At 35.9% G+C, this 20,462-nt stretch overlaps 1 protein-coding gene across 2 annotated transcripts; it reads left to right on the top strand.

The window, feature by feature from the left end:
- Positions 1-7,229: 7,229 nt before the first annotated feature.
- LOC113332127 (inactive TPR repeat-containing thioredoxin TTL3-like) lies at positions 7,230-11,460 on the top strand. Of its 2 annotated transcripts, none has more exons than XM_026578803.1 (7): positions 7,230-8,465; positions 8,567-8,762; positions 8,898-9,070; positions 9,245-9,578; positions 9,676-9,907; positions 10,546-10,653; positions 10,960-11,099. In XM_026578803.1, the coding sequence occupies exons 1-6, from the start codon at positions 7,534-7,536 to the stop codon at positions 10,620-10,622; spliced, it is 1,944 nt and encodes a 647-aa protein (XP_026434588.1). In that variant the 5' UTR covers positions 7,230-7,533; the 3' UTR covers positions 10,623-10,653; positions 10,960-11,099. The 2 variants fall into 2 exon arrangements, with proteins under 2 accessions (XP_026434588.1, XP_026434587.1); XM_026578802.1 differs by having other exon boundaries at positions 7,231-8,465; positions 10,553-10,653; positions 10,960-11,460.
- The last annotated feature ends 9,002 nt before the right edge of the window (positions 11,461-20,462 follow it).

Here is a 20,462-nt window from a genome sequence, read left to right as displayed (position 1 = left end):
ATATGGACAGTCTAGATTTTCCTTAAGGAATTTAAACGCGTTCGATCGCGCTAACTTTAATTAAAAAGTATGTAACACGCTGATCTCTTTGTCAAAGGTGATGTAGCCTATGTGAGTGTTTTCATGCAGGTCTGAATACTGATATTTCGGGAGATTCATGCTACTCCGCTGCGAGTGAACATTAATCGTCATTTTATGCCTATATTGAGAGTTCGGCTGGGAACATAGCATAGGAAAATACTAGGCAGGCCATGCATTAGTGAATAATGCGATAGGTTAAAATTTACAGACTATCTGGGATAGTTGCTTCATGCACCATTCTGGATAAATTTCATAAATATGTTGAATTGCTCAATACATATGTAAGTAAAGAGGTTTGGACACTCATTACTTTTTGAATGGATCAGTTTTCTTTGCAGAATGATGGCACATTAAATACAGGGTTTTACAATTTTAACCCTGAACTGAAAACCACCATCAACAATAGTGATCATACATTTCATCAAGAGTTGCAGCAAGACCTTTGTTCCCAGTGTATTTTCTACGGTTTGGACACTCATTTGCAAAATGACCAAAATCTTTAGACTTAAAGCACTGTGGAATATCCTCATCATCAGCCTCGTCAGCATCCATGTTTTTAGGAGGAATGTGATTGTGAGGTTTAACTGGTGACCTAGGTTTGTCTCTGGTAAACCATTTACTTCTCTTTAATAAGAGATCTCTAAACTGTCTTGTGATCAAAGAGACTGACTTGTCAAGATCTTCATCTGATGAATCAGCCTCAGAAAGATCATCCTCAGAGACATGAACACTTTTACTTTTTTCAAGTAATTTAATGTTCTTCTGTGCATTGAAGGCAACATCCTTTCCGATTTTGGATGTATGCTCATGATCAAAGATCTTTAGCTTTCCAACCAGCATGTTTCTGGAGAGAGCATCAAGGTTATTTCCTTCAACGATGGCATGCTTCTTAGGATCGTATCTAGATGGCAGCAATCTGAGAATTTTCATCACAATGTCCTTTTCAGGAACAGTCTTACCCAATGCAATGCATTAACAATTTCAGACACTTTGTGATTAAACTCATCAAATGAATTTTCATCTGCCATACGAAGGTTTTCCCAATCAGAATTAAGGTTTTGAAGCCTAGCTTCCTTTTCGTTGGTATTCCCTTCGAATACGGTTTCTAAGATATCCCAAGCATCTTTAGACCGAGTGCACGTAGTCACATGGTGCTGAAGATTTGGGGTAATGGCATGTATGATGGCATTCAAACCGTCGGAGTTTAGTTTTGCAGCAAGAATCTCAGCAGCGTCATATGCACCAATATCCTTAGGAACTGTCGCATTCCCTACTGCCACAACGGGAGCATCATAGCCATTAACTACATAAACCCATGATTGAAAATCACGCGCTTGAAGAAAGGCACGCATAGAAATTTTCCACCACAAGTAATTTGAGCCATCGAAGACTGGTGGTACGTTTATAGAGATAGCACCTCTGTCCATATCATATCGCTACAAACACATACTTATGAGGTCTTTAATGTGTTTGCCTGCTCTGATACCAATTGAAAATGCGTGGGTCTAATAACCACACCCAACAATTCGTTTGGAAATCTGAGAGGACTTACTCCAATACACTTTCTAGAGAATCAACTAGACAGTCAGACTCAATCTAGAGTAAAGAATATCAAAGAGTTTTATATCTCTAACTCTTAATTCAATCCACAATCCGCAAATAGAAATCTGCGAGCCCGATTGAATATAAGAGGAGTTACTTGAACGGTACCAAAGACCAATGTTCAAGTGTCAATCAATGTAAATCAACAACCAAAGGTTGGATATTCTAATTGATTGATCTTAACGCACAACCTGTGATATTTCAATTATATAAAAAAATATAATGCGGAAAAGAAATAACACAGACACCAGAATTTTGTTAACGAGGAAACCGCAAATGCAGAAAAATCCCAGGACCTAGTCCAGATTGAACACCACACTGTATTAAGCCTCTACAGACTTCAGCCTACTACCAATTAACTTCAGATTGGACTGTAGTTGAACCCTAATCAATCTCACACTGATTTAAGGTACAGTTGTGTTCCTTACGTCTCTGATCCCAACAGGATACTACGCACTTGATTCCCTTAGTTGATCTCACCCACAACCAAAAGTTGCTACGACCCAAAGTCGAAGACTTGATAAACAAATCTGTCTCTCACAGAAAAGTCTATAGATTGAATAAATCTGTCTCCAACAGAAATACCCAAGAGTTTTTGTTCCATCTTTTGATAAATCAAGGTGAACAGGAACCAATTGATAAACCGGACTTATATTCCAAAAGAACAACATATTATTATCAATCACCTCATAATAATCTTAATCGACTAGCGAAACAAGATATTGTGGAATCACAAACGATGAGACGAAGGTGTTTGTGATTGCTTTTATCTTTCCTATCGGAGAAATTAATCTCGAGTCAATTATTTCAATTGTACTCAATACGATAGAATCGGGCAAGATCAGAACACGGAACTATAAAGAAAATAGTTGGGTCTGGCTTCACAATCCCAATGAAGTCTTTGAAGTCGTTAACCTACAGGGTCTCGATAGAAACCTAAGGTTAAAGGAGAATCGACTCTAGTTATGCAACTAGTAACACACAGGAGGCGTGGGGTTAGGTTTCCCAGTTGCTAGAGTTCTCCTTTATATAGTTTTCAAATCCGGGTTTGCAATCCAAGTTACCTTGGTAACAAAGCATTCAATATTCAGCGTTAGATGAAAAACCTGATTCAACCAAGCTAATATCTTTCAACCGTTAGATGGAACTTAGCTTGTTAGACATAAATGAAATGTACCCTTATCTAGGTTTATGTAACCGTACCCAAACGTGTGCACCATGTTCACAAATAGTTAACCGAGGTTAGCCATATGATTACTCTCATATCAATCTTATTCATCTTAACCATAACTAGTTCAAATGACTCAAATGAAACTAGTTAAAGAGTTGTTCAATTTCTATATTCTCATAGAATTATACAAGAACACAATTGAAGCAAAGTCGGTTTGATTCACTCGAATCAATCATCAACATTATAGCCACGGTTTGCAAAGATTGCATTCCTTATTATATAAATATTTATGTTCATGTTTAAAACCGATTTTAGAACTTTAACCTTCAAGTATGAAAACGGGTACGCATACGTGAAATACCTGGACTAAGATTGAGTTATGCCAGTACGCAAACGGGTACGCGAACTTCAAATCCCTGCAGAAATTCTCGGACATGAACCTTTAGGCCATTACGCAAACGGGTACGCATACTTAGGTTCCCGGATTTCTCAAACCAACAGGTACGCAAACGGGTGCGCATACTATGGTTTCCAGACATGGATTACATATGTGCAAGAGTGCATAACATGACATATCCAATAATGGTTAAGTGTTATAAACTCTTATTTCAATCATTGAAACTTTCTTAGAGGATGACAATAGCCGTTTTCACACACTATTAGCATCAAAGCAATTTTCAAGTTATTGAAATAATCATTTTGAAACATAACATTCCAAGACAACACCAAATGATTGTATCACACAAACCATGTAAGATGTTACTCGACAATTTTCACATGATATAAGATGAACTTGGTCGAAGCGAAAGTTTGCCAACACATATTTCGAGAAATATGTAAGCGAGTTAAACTCAGCTTGAAATCTCAAATGTGTATATAGAAAACTATATCGCAATACGACTTATGTCTCAATATAGGAGATAAAGTAGAAATAGACTTTCCAAGTGATAGATGAGTTTAAGTCTCCACATACCTTTTGTCGATGAAGTTCCACAAGCTCCCCTTAGTAGTTCTTCGTCTTCAAATGATGAACGCGTGAAAACTAAGCTCAACTACACGACCTATGTCCTAGTCCGAGACATCTATAAATAAGCTAGAAATCAAGACTTATAGTTTTGATCACTAACATTGACAAACATGCTTGAGATAGCAACGCATGCGAGTTTGACCGAGCAATGCTCTAACAATGCTGAGTAATGAAGTTGGTAAAATCTTTCATACTTCTTTTATTCTACTTAGCATTTTATTATAGCTAATCCTGCTTATCCAACAATTTTATAGTTCCTATAATATAGAAAGAAGCTACAACAGAAACATGTGATATCCCGGTCCTAGTTAAGAAAGAATTCTTTGTCCGTCTCATGTGAAGACCCAACACCAATTATTTTTTTTTTACTCAGTAAAAAAAGAATATATATTAGAAGGTAAAATGGAAAGCTTACAAAGGAGGACCAAAGCAGCAAACCCCCAAACAAAGAGAACATAAGACCAACTAAAAGCAGAGAAAGACCCCAAACTAATGCAGAACAGAAAGCCTAATAATGAGGGTCAAAGAATACATCTTTCCACCTCGCAATTACATCACAGACTAAGATGCCTGACATACAAGAAAAATATTTGTCCCATTCAAATAGAATCATTTTAACATCAGTGATAAGCTCCTCCACCTTTCTCTCCTTATTGTTGAAAGTTCGGGCATTGCGCTCGAGCCATAGGACCCATAAATAGCAGCAGGCAAACGTCTCTGTATTTCCTTACCGCGAGCGGATAAACGAAATGTTGTCCAGTTCTTCAGGGCCGGCCATGAGGCAAATTCAGCAAAGTTTGACTTTGGGGCAGCACGGTCGGGGGCAACAAAAAACTTTCTTCTTAAGAGATGTTTTGTGTCAAAAAAAATTATGATGGTCTAAATCGTGACTAAATAAAAATATAAGGACATAAAAGAAGGGTGTAATATAAAATTAGAGTTATTATAAGGGTTTGATATAAGGGGCATAGATATAAGGGGATTCACCAGAGGGGTTAGTGCTAAATACCTAACAAGCACAAATGTGTTTCAAAAACAAACAAAACTTTTTCTTAAACATCTCTCTGTCGAAAACTTCGTCGGTCCATCTCCAACCTGTTTTCCTACCCAACAACAATTATTGAATGCAGAAAATAGACTAATTTGTTGTGTTCTTTATTGAAGTTTGGAGTACTGGCACCATAGAATTTTAATCATAGCATCAGCAAGTCTAATTAGCAATCAAGTCGTAGTAAATGTCCTGTCAATTTGGTTTAGCTCTTTAAATTTGTTCACTTGTCTTGTTACATTTCTTTCATTAACTTTCCAATCTGTAATTTGTTCGACTACTAAAACATGTACTCCCTCCGTTACTTTTTAATAAGCCAGTTTCTATAAATAAATATTTCAAAAAAATAGGTCAATTTCATAATTGGGAAAGTCAAATGTTACTTTAATTCTTTGGGACCACTTTTCTTTTAATTTCTTTTGATGACAAGTGTTATGTGGACTATTTCACTTATTTCTTTGGCTGACAAGTGTCATGGGGACCATTTCACTTCACTTGTTTTATTGACAAGTGTCTAGAGGACCACTTTCAATAATTAGTTCTCTTAATTTCCTTAATTTTCTTAAAAAAAGAAACTGGCCTATTAAAAAGTAACGGAGGGAGTAATATTTAACTTGGATGCAGCTTAAGTATTTGTGGAAGGGAGTCCATGATTGCACTTAGGTTCTTCGCAGCATCCGGATATGATCACGCTAGTGGTGTGATAATCTCTTCATTCCCTGGTTGTTTTCTTGCATTTTGAATTGATTGAAATTCTAACTGCTAATATGGCAAGCAATTAGGTGTTAATGATGAACTTGGGTTGATTATCTTTTCATGTCTCTATTTCCCCTGTTGTTTTGGTTTTTGGGATTGCTTGTGTTACACCTGAAACTTTGTTAGAAGTTTTTGAAGTATAGTTTTACTGAACTCACAGGAAGGTGTAAGGAAGTTGGGAGAAGATGTATGATGCTATTATCTGGCATTGTGGAAGGAAAGGAATGGTCGCGCATTTGGTGCTATACACAAAACGGAGAGGAATGGATGGTTTTGATCAAACATACCATTGTTTTTTGGCGTTCTGATATGGAGAAGTTTAAGTTATAAGCGTACATTTTATGTTATTCGGGAGACTGTTAGCATAGCTCTTTTTGTTGTTGTTATCGTTTTATCATTAATGTAACCTTCCTTCTAAAAAATGTAAAAACAAACAAAGACAAGATGAAGCTGGTCATGATTTAAGAGCTGCAAAATGGGACAACAATTTTATTGCCGCTTCGGGGCAGCAAAATCTCAGGGCCGGCCCTGCAGTTCTTAATAAGATCCATAGTGGTGACTGCGAAGTTGACGACCGACCCAACACGAATTATTAATTACATAGATACACATAGAAAATATTGACCAGCTAACAGACATGCATGAGTCAATTCGCTCATGATTTATAAAGGGGATACCAGTTCTACTAAGTGTTGATACCGTTTCATATAGGAGAAAAAAATCCCACCGATCCTGGCCATTGGTTCGATGAAATGATATCAGCACTTACCGTGAATTCACTAACACGAGGAAAATAGTCCTTTATGTTTGCAGAAACGAAATGCAAAAATCATAATAGACGACATGGTGAACTGAACAATATTCTTGGCTGTGGTTGCCTCCCAGAAAATGCGTATTCTTGGTCGATAGAAAGGAAGCCTTACTAGTCTACTCTTCTTTTGTTGGACTCGACGAAACATATTAAGTATGTTTGTCAAATGAATTGTGAAACTGTTGAATAAGATACAAAAGTTACAAACCATATTTTAATACTTGGATTTAAGTTCAAATTAAGAGATAAAGAAATCTAATTTAGAAAGCAAAATATGCACTAAACACCTCATATTTGTAGCTCCCAGTTTTTTCAATAATTTGTTTCTTAAGTAACCCCTTAATTCCAAATTCCTGGTATAAGATGCCTAGGCTAGAACTCCTTAAATATGGAAAAAAATGTGGGTATAAAATGAAAAGGTATTAAAATTGAGTAGTTTTGTGCCCCTTTGAAAGGTACTGTAAGTTCCATAAATTATGGTTGGTTAAGTTTATTTGGTGTTGTTGGTGGTTGGCTATGATACTATTAAGAAATTGTGTGGTTAATAAGTTCTGAAGAAATCCCCGAATTAGACAAAATAACAGCTAAAACATTCTCTTACTGAATAGATGCAAAATGATATTTTTATCCCTGAAACTTGATGCAATACAAGGGCTATGAAGGCTAGAATAAGTAAATTTTACTAGTTTCTAGTGGTACATTTTTTTTTCTTCTCCATCTGGGTTGCCAAAAAATTTCATTTTCGTTTTTCCTCGGAAGATCAATAAAGAAAAAAGAATTGGTCAACCAAAGAAAAGAAACAAAGTTGGATTCTCCAGAGCCTCTCCCAAGAGGTTGTGAAATTCAAAACAACACAAACCTTTTGGGGTTTGGTCTGTACATCCAAAATCTTTTCACCCAAATTTAATCTCAATTTTTTTTCTTCCGAATAATCGATGTCAATTAATGATTTTGCCTCCATTAGCTCCTAATGTTATAAAACTCAGGAACAGGTTTAGTTTCTTTGGTCATCTTTTTGTACCTTGTATCATTCCAAAATGGCTGACTATTCACCGGACAAAAAGTCGGGATGTGTTGCAATGATATATGGCGGATTATTCCGCCAACGTTGTTTCTGGCCGAGGAGATCAGCGTCAACAAGCTCAATTCCCACTCACGGCAACAATGGTATTCAAAGCATAAATTCAAAGAGAAGGCGGGGCTCGGATGAAAGAGCATTCTTGGACGATACAAATTTAAGCGAATACCCACAACGGAATGATCAAAGTCCTATGATGAATGTTGCTACCAAGACCCCTCCTCCTTCATATCAAGAACACGGTAGAAAAGTTTCGAATGCACCGATAGTGAATTCAAAAGTTGGTTTGAGCAATGATCATCAATCCAATGGGCTAGTTCGAGCTTCATCAAGTAATGTAATGCTCTTTGGTAACTTGGGTAATTTAAGACAACCTGCTGGACATGGTACTTCAAATCCGCGGGTATCCAATTCAAGTGTTCTTGATTACCTTCCTATGACAGCTAGTGAGATGGGTTTAAACTCAAATGGAAATTATGGCAATGCTTATGGTACTAATGGTGGTAATGGTAATGGTAATGTTAATTATAATGCATATAACAATATCGGCAATGTAAAGGTTTCCCGCAACAATGTTAAGGAGAAAGACAATGAAGAAGCGGAAGAAGACGCTGGACCATTATGCAGGGCTTTATCAACAAGATTGGATCCTGAAACATTGAAGGCTATGGGAAATGAGGAGTATAAGCAAGGAAACTTTGCGGAGGCTTTGGCTTTCTATGACAGGGCAATTGGGTTAGACCCTGATATGGCTTCTTATAGGAGCAATAAAAGTGCGGCATTAACGGGTTTGGGTCGTCTTCTTGAAGCTGTTTTTGAATGTAGAGAAGCAATCAAGATCGATCCTACTTACCGCAGAGCTCATTATCGTTTGGCAACACTATGCCTAAGGTATTGACATTGCACCAATCATCAAAGTAGATTGAGATAATAAAAATTTAAATTCTGGTAAACTTGTCATTACTGTCGATCTGACTTTATTTTTCTAACAGATTGGGAGAAGCAGAAAAATCGTTGTACCATTATAAGCAATCAGGACATGAAGCTGATCCTAGTGATATTTCTAAAGCTAAGAATCTCCAAATCTATTTAAGCAAATGCACTGAAGCACGAAAATTGAGGGATTGGCAAACCGTGATAAAAGAAAGCAGTTCCGCGATTTCATCTGGTGCAGATTCAGCTCTACAGGTTTGGAGTCAAAACTTAAACCTTTCCCGTAAATCCTATTAATAAGAGGAGTACATAGATTGGAGTTTCCCCAAAATGGTTTAATTTTGAAATAGTTTCGTGCTCGCAACTTGTTACTATCTGGTGTTTGTATAGGTTTTTGCGTTGAAAGCTGAGTCCCTCTTAAAGCTTCATAGGCATGAAGATGCAGACGCAGAGCTGTCAAAGGCACCCAGATTTGGCATTGATGATTGTACGAAGTTCTTCGGGCCCGTTGGCAATGCAAATTTGTTAGTAACTCGAGCACAAGTAGATGTGGCATTGGGAAGGTTAGTAACGCCTATTTAGTCTGTGTTCCAGCTCGACGTAGAAATATATCAGCTGGAATGATGAACATGTCTTTCACACTTCATCAAATTTGAGCCTACCTGTGGACACTTAAGAGATAGCATTTTTATTCTTTAATGATGCGTTTTAACTGATTTAGCGTGCAATTGAAATAGGTTTGAGGAAGCTGTGGCGACAGCTCAACGTGCAGCACAGCTAGACTCAACTAACAAGGATGTGAATTCAACGCTGAGAAAAGCCCAAGCACTGGCATCAGCTCGATCGAATGGGAATGAGCTGTTCAAGGCATCAAAGTTCTTAGATGCGTGCGTAGCATATAGCGAGGGACTGGAACAAGACTTCTTCAACTCAGTTCTATTATGTAACAGAGCCGCTTGCCGATCTAAACTAGGGCAATTTGAAAAGGCCGTCGAAGATTGTAGCAAAGCCCTTAATGTACGTCCTTCTTACAGCAAAGCTAGGTTAAGAAGAGCTGATTGTAACGCTAAGGTGAGCACTACTGTTTATGCATTGTATTGCGGTTGCCACTCTGAAAAACCTGTCCCTGACTGTCTTAACTGAATTAACTGGGCTAACGGATTTTCAGTTGGGACGTTGGGAAGCTTCCGCACAAGATTACGAGATTCTAAGGAACAAGATGCCGAGTGACGAAGAGGTGGCTCGAGGATTGTTAGAGGCCCAAGCCCATTTAAAGAAATCTCATTCCGAACAACGACAAACACAACCTGACGGACACCACTCAAAAAATGCGAAGTCCGATAGTAATCTTGCAGTTGTCAAGGACGCCGACCACTTTAGGCACTTTGTGACGTCGCCAGGTAGAATCTTGTGTTGCAGATGTAAAATGTTAGGTTGAGAACTAAACATGTAGCAAGAAGTATGACATGCATCTATGAACTTTGACTCTAAATTGGTCGCAAGACCAAGCCTAGATATGCCCCCCCTCCTGTTCATATACATTTGAGGAGCCTGTAACATAGAGAAGTTGTAGGTCCATGTTGAGATACCAGCAATCGCCTGTTACTAGAAAGTAGGCTTAGTTGCTTAAAACAGGCAGAGTGAACGGATTAATTGTTCATTAATTGGGCGAAGGAATAATTCATCTGGGACCATCACTCTGTCTAGGGCCTGGCATCTTTGAAGGAGATGGGTTGGTTCTTGAAGTCCATAAAACATTAAAGCCCGACTTTTGTTCGTTGAGGTCTTTGTTGAATAGTGGCACAGTACTAGAAAAATGTTCCTCTAGAGTATGTTATCAAGAGGTAGTAGTGCTTCTCCAAAGTCAGAAGTAAGTATGAAAAAGATGTATATATATATCTTTTTCATTCTGAATGTCATTCTGAAAGTCATTCTGAAATTATGTTCTTATTATTGATTTTTGACTTCTCTACTTGATTGAATTAGAAAAGTTGTTTTTTATGTGATATCAACACACTTTTTTTATAACTTTTACAAGTTGACAGGGATATCTGTGGTGCTGTTCTGCAACAAATCGAGCGATCAAAAAGCATTGGTTCTTATGGAACAACTTAGCAAGAGAAACCAATCTCTAAGCTTTATCAAGGTTCGTTTGATATTTTTGTAACTTACAAGAGCATTGCCTTTCTGCATGACAATTGACAGAAGTATCACATATTAGCATTCTTGATTCTGCATCTAAACTATAATTTAAGGATCAGTAAATGAGAAAAGAGTTAAACTGATAGTGAATAGTTGTACGTGGGAAATTTCCATAAACTTGTACACCATTATCTAAGATGAATTCCAAAATGACTAAGAGATTCATATACTAGGTTACATGTTTCTTATTCAACAATTAATTAGGTGGACAATATATAATGTAAACTTTTCTGGTAATTTCTTTTTCTAGGTGGAGGTTGAAGAACATCCAATACTAGCCAAGTCCGAGGGAGTGAATTCTATTCCAGTTTTCAGGATGTACAAGAATGGTTCCAGAATAAAAGAAATCCCCAGAACTAGCCTTGAATTGTTAGAGAGCACGGTTAAATTTTATACAAAATCTTGAAACAAAACCAAACAAGATACCAAGTGTATGCTCGGAAATTCTTCATTATCACCATCATATCACTCGTCCACCTTCCAAGACTGAAAGTAAAGAAGACAACTATAAACTAAGCATAAACGACATATCACTTATCAGACAATGCTAATAGCCAGACGATCTTCTTCATTCATGGATATGATGTGACAAAACATCTAAGTTAGGATAAATTTGAAAGAAAATTTTGAGGGTGTCATTTTGTATCTTTTATAACAATATATGTAAAATATCCTTCGATTTTGTATACATATATGTTTTCATCTCTTTGTATATTTACTAATTTGTGTAGTCGAGATTACAATTTTTTTTCCTTTAAGCAAAAAAAATTATATATTAAAAAAAAACATTATAGGGTTGAACCCATGGAAGGTGGTATGTTAATATGGAATTGTCAAATTTAAATGCCAAAACTATGCACTTGAATCATGTGACTAGAGTAAACTTCGGATTAGGTTAAACTTAAATTATAGAGGTGCATGACGGAAAACTTCGAGTACCGCTAAAGAGTTGAAGGCTGAAAAAATGGAGAACATATTAAGACATTTTTCTTCAAACAAGATGAGTAACCGAACATTTTAATTTTTTTTTCCTATAACCATCTTCCCTTTTTGTATCGAAGAACGAAATCTTAACAATATGACTAAGTGCAAGTAACTTGATCATTGAAGGATCAAACTGTCGAAGGAATTTGTTAGAGCATTGCTCGGTTGAACCCACCAAGCGTTGGTATGTCAAGTTTGGTTGTCATATTTTAGTGAACCAAAACTCATGTTAAGAGTCGCTTGATTATGTACTAGAATTAAACTTCGTATAAGTTAGCTTGAAAGCATTAGGATATGAGACATTACAAGTATTGCGAAGTCTTGAAGATGTGAAGAAGCAAGGAGCTACAACGACAACAATCATCATTCCACTTGAGGTTAGTGATATTTGACTTGAATGGTTTCATTCCCTAACATATCTTTCAAGTCGTGCATATTGAAAACATAAATGTGAAGCATATTTGAACTCTAGATAGACATAGTATTAAGGAATACAATACGAGGTTTATTGCTTAACCATTAAACTTTGTAGATAAGACATTTCCATAATTATTTGAATGCTATTGTGATTATGTATGGGTATAAGGTGAGGATTTCATCCTAGGGAACAATGTTTACATGTGCTCTAAGGAAGTAAGTTCATAAACTTGTTTTGTGAACCGAAAAGGAAATTGTCAGGTGTTATTCGTTTTGTTATTCATTACATATCTTATGAACAACCAATATGTGTGATAAAGTACAACCGCTCACAACTTGTTGTGTTCTTGGTAGAACTATTCACAAAGGCATGACTTTTGTATTGGTATAACTTTAATTAGTAAAACCAATCTTAAGTAATCACCTTGGTATGCATCGATTTTGTGACTGCCATGGGAAGAGGGGAACCGATCCTTATAAGGGGTGAAGGGAACCGATCCTAGTAAGGGGTGAAGGGGAACCGATCCTTGTAAGGGGTGAAGGGGAACCAATCCTAGTAAGGGGTGAAGTACATTGAGGGGAACCGATCCTTGTATGGGGTGCAACAAATTTACAGAAGAAAGGAGAACCGATCTTGTGAAGGGGTGCAACACATATAAGTTAGATACCATATATATGTGGGGGAATCGATCCTAGTACCTAGTCAACCATTTCTTTGGTAAGCTAGTGTGAGTATGCGTAGTACTCACATGGAGGTATAACCGAAACTTGTTTTGGTAGAACCATAAACCCATGATTGTGATTGAATGTTGGTTAGATCAATCACATAGTTCTTGAAAGTCAGATGAACCAATTCTAAACTTGTTTGGAAGTGTGGCAAATCGGTTTCAAGATTTTAAGTGTGAAAGAGAACTTACAAAGTAAAGATGTCGACAAACTTTGAACACGTGCTGAGAGTGTTTATTTCTATAATTGTTCAAAGATATTCCTTAAAGGCTAAATGGAAGAGAATCCAAGAATCGAAACATAAGTAAGTTAAGAATCTTTTAATTAAGGTTATTAATTTATCTTGGTAGGAAACTATGAAATTAGTAATGTGCATTTATTAATTAGATTTTCCGAGAGATTTCGATTGTTATTTTTGGACAGAGCATTTCCAGGAATTATGAAAACCGAATCTGTGCATTTATGAATATCTTGAGAATATTTTCGATTTTGGAAATTCCTTGGTGTCCAAAATTCCTTGTTTATAAATACACGAAGTTTTCCTTTCTTGCCATTTAATCCTTCGTAACAATTTGACTTCCTCTTTTGTCATTGTTACTGGTGTAGCCGCCTATCGGAGAGGAGAGTAATATAATTAGGTGAAATCTCTTACGACCGCTCGTTTTAAAGTCTTCTTTGGGATTGAGAAGCTCTAGCACGACCCGTTGGTGGGAAACTAGATAATTTCGGTTTATCTTTGTTTTCGATTGATTTGATTGACTAACGATGGTTGAAATCTGGTTGCATCTAGTTTGTTTATGCTTGAGAATCTTCTCTTCTGATATAAGACTCACTCAAACTAGTTCAGAGTTTCGACAGGGATCTTTAGACTGTTGTTAGTTCTAAAGACGATCTTGTGATAATCCATTGTTAACAGACTCCGCTCTGTGCGTGATTGATCACAAGAGATTCAAGTGATTGTGTGCATGTGTTTATTGAAGATTTAAGAAGATTTGAAGACAAAGAATATATTGAAAATCTGACTTGGGTTTTATAATCTTTGGTGTGCTCAATACTTTTTTGGGAAAAGAGGATCCAATTAATAATCGGCTTATCCTTGTGGTATATTTGATTGATTAATTGAGTAGATCGGCATCAACACGATTCTTTGGGATTAAAGGTGTTGTTGGCTTAATCTTAACCGATTACCTTAGGGTGATTGAACATAAGATAGATCTAGACCTGACGAAGGACTTTATGTTGAGATAAACGGAAGAGCCTTTGTATGACTCATATCACTTGGTTGAATAGAGTTGATACCAAACATATTTCTTGTCCCTTTACTGTTTGGAATACGAACCAAAGTGATTATTCCAAGTACGTGACTAATTCATAAGTTGGAGGCGTGGGAATACAGACGGAACTAGGTATACTATAGAGTTAGGTACTTGGTCTCAACTATACAAAGTTAGGTGTAATTTTGTGTAGCGGCTTAATCCTGAGAGTATTCAATTCTGGACTTGGTCCCGGGGTTTTTTTGCATTTCCGGTTTCCTTGTTAACAAAATCTTGTTGTGTCATTTACTTTTATTTTCCGCATTATAATTGTTTTATTATAATTAAAGTAAATTACAAAATCATTAATATCCTGATTACTTGATAAGTGAATCCTATTGTGTTTGGTTAAGTCCGAACCTTTTTATCAAGTAACACACTTTGTCGTTGTATTGTCTCGATCTCGTATCCATATACGATCACACAAAGTGTGAACCGATTAGTTGCATTGTCTCGATCTCGTATCTACAGACAATCACTTTCGGGGAAAGGACTTATAGGTAGGAAAAGTTTTAGTTTGAGGTATATTTGGGTACCCTCGCCTTTTCAATTGGTATCAGAGCAGGCAAACACGAAAAGATCTAACAATTTGTATTTGGTGCGATCCAACCTATAAGAATGAATCTAATAAGTGATTCAGTTAACGTTCCACCAAGATTTAATGGAAGTAATTATCCATTTTGGAAACTGGCTATGAAGGCCTTTCTTCAATCCCGAGATTTTAATACATGGATATTAATCGAAGACGGATACCAACATCCGATAGACTATTCAGAATCATATTTCAAACGACTAGCGTTGTATACTCTTGAAGAAAGGATTCTTACAAAACAGAATTCTGATGGTTTAAATGCCATTATTCATGCAGTTAGTGATGACCTCCTACATCACGTGATGGCTTGTAGAACTTCTAAAGAAGCATGGGATATTCTTGAGGTTGTATTTGAGGGAGATGAATCTGAAAAAGAAGCTAGACTTCTTTCCCTTTCTTCTGAATGGGAACATCTCAATATGTATGATAACGACACCTTCGATGAGTTTAACTCTAAACTTTCTGAGATTGTTAATGCATTCTTTTTCTTTGGAAAGGCAATACCTGAAAAAGAAAGTATGCAAAATTCTCAGATTGTTACCATCCATATACGAGTCTAAGAAACGTGATATAATAGAAGGCAATGATATTTCTACACTTTCTCGAAGCTCTCTTGTAGGAAAGTTAAAGATCATTGATAGAGAAATTCTGCTGAAGAATCATACTGAGAAATGTTGCCAGAAGGTAACAACACCTGTTGAAAAGGAGCTTGACTCAACTATTGTGCTTCTTGCGCAACGAATTAAGAACATCTTTGATAAACATGATCCTAATATATTTTTCAGTTTTCCATAAAAAGGGTAGTGATGAAGTTCAATGCTTCAAGTGTCGTAAATTTGGACATATGGCAAAACATTGTTCCAGCAGAAAATCTAGAAAGTGCAATAGAGCATATGTCTCCACTCTTGATGATATTCTAGAGGAAGGATCCAATGAAGAAATATCGAATTGCACTGCACTTCTTTCCAACTCATACAATGTTATTTAAAGAATGTTTAATCAACTTCTAGAAAAACTTGAGTTGGAGATTAAGGAAAGTGAAGGGTTAATCCTAAATCTTAAAAAATGTTTGAAAGCTATTTCTGATCAATCTTGTTTGGTAGATTCTGAACCGGAGAATTTAGGTAAAATACCTAGCAAATCAGAAACCAGATTTTCTAATGATACAATAAGGTTTTCATGTGAAGAAGATGATGTAGCTACATCTTGCGAAATCAAACTTATTCGGGCTTTTAAAAAGAGGATAAAGAAGACTGGTAAAATCCTTGGCTTACACAAATTGATTGAAAACTCTTGCCATGACAAGAGAAAAGAAAAACCTAAGGAAACACAATCAATTGTGTTAATAAATCATTCTAAGGATGATTCGGTTATGAATGGTGAGGATTATTCTCACCTCGACACTCACTGATAGTGTTGAGATATGCATCCTCACTTGTTGCCCAAAAATCTGATTGTGAGGAAGCATAAATCTGGGCAAGTTATTCATGATTATTTCTTTAGTGAAAAATATTGAATATTTCTTATTTTTGGGAAAGAATAATTTCGGTTTTTCATAAACCAAATTTCCTATATACTTTTAGATATTCCTTGATTCTATCCTATCTTATATATTCTCGCCCTGTCCGAAAGAAGACTACCATTTTGATGGATAAATAAGGAAAAGAAAAATATTTTGTTGATGAACTAGCAATTTGTACATCAGTTATATCTGAATCTCATGATGTTCCTCTTCATGTTGACACTCAAGACTCTCTAAGAAAACGGATTCGCTCTGTTAAAGGTTGTATTAGGTATCATGAACTGATGTTAAAGGATTCGAAAGAAGTACTAGAAAACCTTCATTCTCAATTACTGGAGATGAACCTATCTATTGAAAGAGGAGGTACTCAGAGGAATTTGAATCCAGCTTTTGAATGCAATCTTCTTATGAAACGAGAGAGCACCACTAGAGATTAAGTTATTAGCTGTTTTACTTAATCTAGTATAATAGACATCAATTTGTGATTTCTTTCATTGATTGTATTGCTCTATCATGAATAAAACTATTATGAATAAAATTATTTGTTTTGAGTAATTTTCTTGTGATAGTTTTTGGTTTACATAGCCTGTGCTCAATTGCTTTTACCTTATTCCTATGTATGATTATGAGATGTATGTTTTCGGTTTTACTACCTTGATATTCGATCTCATATGTGTGAACCCTCATGGTTTGGGTGACTTTTTGATTTAGCGGGTTAAGTTCTAGCCCTAGTAGGTAGGCTTTATCAAAGGATTATGAGGGGTTATGATAGAAACAGTATGCGAAAAAGTCACAATATGTTGAATCGGTTTTGGTTTAGCATAAAGGCATATGTGTTTCGACGGTTTTCAACTTTTGCTTGCAATAGTTAAAACCGGTTTTCAACCTTTCTCTGGTAAAGGTTGAGGTATGTTGTTATTCTTTTGTTTATGCATAAGGATGACAACGTGGGGATATTTCGCTATCAATTCTCCCTGGACGAAGATGCTATCATATTGGAGGAGTGGATGCGAAATTGAGGAAACAATCTTATTAGTTAATTGTTTTCCTATTTAAGAAAAGACTAAGTTTATATTATATATATATATATATATATATATATATATATATATATATATATATATATATATATATATATATATTGCTTTTGCTTAACGAAATTTAGGTGCAATTGATTTTTATTCCATGATGTGTGTGTGGATGTGTGTTTCAATTGATTCCTGTTAAGAAAAACTATTGTTATCTTGCTTTATTGTGTGGTATCAATTGTTTAGGCTTACGAAATTGTGGTACAATTGATGTATGTAATGATTCAATTGGTTCCAGTTAAGAAAAACTATTGTCATCTTGCTTTCGTATGGTTACAATGGTTTAGGCTTACAAAATTGCGGTACAATTGATGCGTGTGTGATTCAACTGGTTCCAGTTAGGAAAAACCTTTGGTATTTTGCTTTGGTGGTGTATCAATGGTTTAGGCTTACAAAAGTACGGTGCAATTGCTGTGCTTATAATGTCTTATGTTGATTCAATTGCTTCCGGTTGAGGTGAATAATTTTGCAAGTTGATTTATATTGGTTTGTTATGGCTTAACGAAATAATATGTGTACGGGATGAGTTGTTTAGTACAATTCGATTCCGGATAAGAAACTAAGTTAATTCTGATCTTAGTTTGTCTTATCAAAAGTAAGGTTTCGGTTATTCAAGTCTAATCGAATGCCTAAACAAAGAAATACTAGTTACCTAACCTAGTATTTGGTTTGTTTGAAATTCAAAGGTCTAAGTTTATGGATAATTAGAACCTGATGAGAAAAATGGAGTTTATACTTTATTTTGGTCTTATCGAATTAAGCGGTTGTTCTTGAACAATCGGTTTAGCAAAAGAACTAATGTGATTAGTCGTTTTGGTTTGCTAAACTAAATGGGAAAAATTGTTTCGGGCAATTGTTTCCTTGATAACATATCAAAATAAAACTACTTGTAGTTTCGTTTTTGATAGTGGTTGTCAGAACGTGATGTGTGGAACCCTCGTGCCTAACTCTACATGTTTGGAAGTCTATTCTGAGATTTGTAAGATTCTTTTTGTGTTGTCCTTTATTTTTTCGTTTCTTTGTCATTTTTGTGAAAAAATGGGGAGAAATATATGGAGTAAACAGGTGATACTGGCATTGATTTTATACTACTTGGTATATATCAATTGGTATCACTAGGGAAAAGAACATTGGTGCTTGAATGTTATATCTAACGAAAGAGTGAAAGCACAGACTAAGGAGGAGTAACATGTCATGTTGATTGGTATAACAAAGACGTGCGGATTGAATATCTACCTATCTTCCTTAGGGGGTATTAACTTTATTATTATAATGTCAACAACGGCATTTTCAAGGATTGAATGTAAGCAGGTTTACTGTGTTATTGAATCGGGAATCAAGCGGATTGTAATGAATTCTTGTAATTTGTTTATCCATATGACGTAAGAGTTTTGCCACTAAAATTGACAAAGGGGGAGATTGTTAGAGCATTGCTCGGTTGAACCCACCAAGTGTTGGTATGTCAAGTTTAATTGTCATATTTTGGTGAACCAAAACTCATGTTAAGAGTCGCTTGATTATGTACTAGAGTTAAACTTCGTATAGGTTAGCTTGAAAGCATTAGGGTGTGAGACATTACAAGTATTGCGAAGTATTGAAGATGTGAAGAAGCTAGGAGCTACAACGACAACAATCATCCTTCCACTTGAGGTTAGTGATATTTGACTTGAACTGTTTCATTCCCTAACGTATCTTTCAAGTCGTGCATATTGAAAACATAACTGCGAAGCATATTTGAACTCTGGATACACATAGTATTAAGGAATACAATACGAGGTTTATTGCTTAACCATTAAACTTTGTAGATAAGACATCGCCATAATCATTTGAATGCTATTATGATTATGTATGGGTATAAGGTGAGGATTTCATCCTAGGGAACAATGTTTACATGTGTTCTAAGGAAGTAAGTTCATAAACTTGTTTTGTGAACCGAAAAGGAAATTGCCAAGTGTTATTGGTTTTGTTATTCATTGCATATCTTATGAACAACCAATATGTGTGATAAAGTAGAAACGCTCACAACTTGTTGTGTTCTTGGTAGAACTATTCACAAAGGCCTGACTTTTGTATTGGTATAACTTTTATTAGTAAAACCAATCTTAAGTAATCACCTTGGTATGCATCGATTTTTGTGAATGCCATGAGAAGAGGGGAATCGATCCTTGTAAGGGATGAAGGGAATCGATCCTAGTAAGGGGTGAAGGGGAACCGACCCTTGTAAGGGGTGAAGGGGAACCGATCCTAGTAAGGGATGCAGTACATTGAGGGGAACCGATCCTTGTAGGGGTTGCAACAAATTTACAGAAGAAAGGGGAACCGATCCTGTGAAGGGGTGCAACACATATAAGTTATATACCATATATATGTGGGGAACCGATCCTAGTACCTAGTCAACCATATATTTGGTAAGCTAGTGTGACTATGCGTAGTACTCACATGTAGGTATAACTGAAACTTGTCTTGGTAGAACCGTAAACCCATGATTGTGATTCAATGTTGGTTTGATCAATCACATAGTTCTTGAAAGTCAGATGAACCAATTCTAAACTTGTTTGGAAGTGTGGAAAATGGTTTCAAGATTGTAAGTGTGAAAGAGACTTACAAAGTAAAGATGTCGACAAACTTTGAACACGTGCTGAAAATGTTTATTTCTATAATTGTTCAAAGATATTCCTTAAAGGCTAAATGGAAGAGAATCCAAGAATCCAAACATAAGTAAGTTAAGAATCTTTTAATTAAGGTTATTAATTTATCTTGGTAGGAAATTATGGAATTAGTAATGTGCATTTACTAATTAGATTTTCCGAGAGATTTCGATTGTTATTTTTGGACAGAGCATTTCCAGGAATTATGAAAACCGAATCTGTGCATTTATGAATATCTTGAGAATATTTTCAGTTTTGGAAATTCCTTGGTGTCCAAACTTCCTTGTCTATAAATACACGAAGTTTTCCTTTCTTGAAAAGTAATCCTTCGTAACAATTTGACTTCCTCTTTTGTCATTGTTACTGGTGTAGTAGCCTATCATAGAACAGAGTAATCTAATTAGGTGAAATATTTTACGGCCGCTCATTTTAAAGTCTTCTTTGGGATTGAGAAGCTCTAGAA

Source organism: Papaver somniferum, unplaced genomic scaffold (assembly GCF_003573695.1).
Source record: "Papaver somniferum cultivar HN1 unplaced genomic scaffold, ASM357369v1 unplaced-scaffold_128, whole genome shotgun sequence".
Lineage (NCBI taxonomy): Eukaryota > Viridiplantae > Streptophyta > Magnoliopsida > Ranunculales > Papaveraceae > Papaver > Papaver somniferum.
The sequence above is the reverse complement of the archived record's forward strand: the minus strand, read 5'-3'. Positions and strand labels throughout refer to the sequence as shown.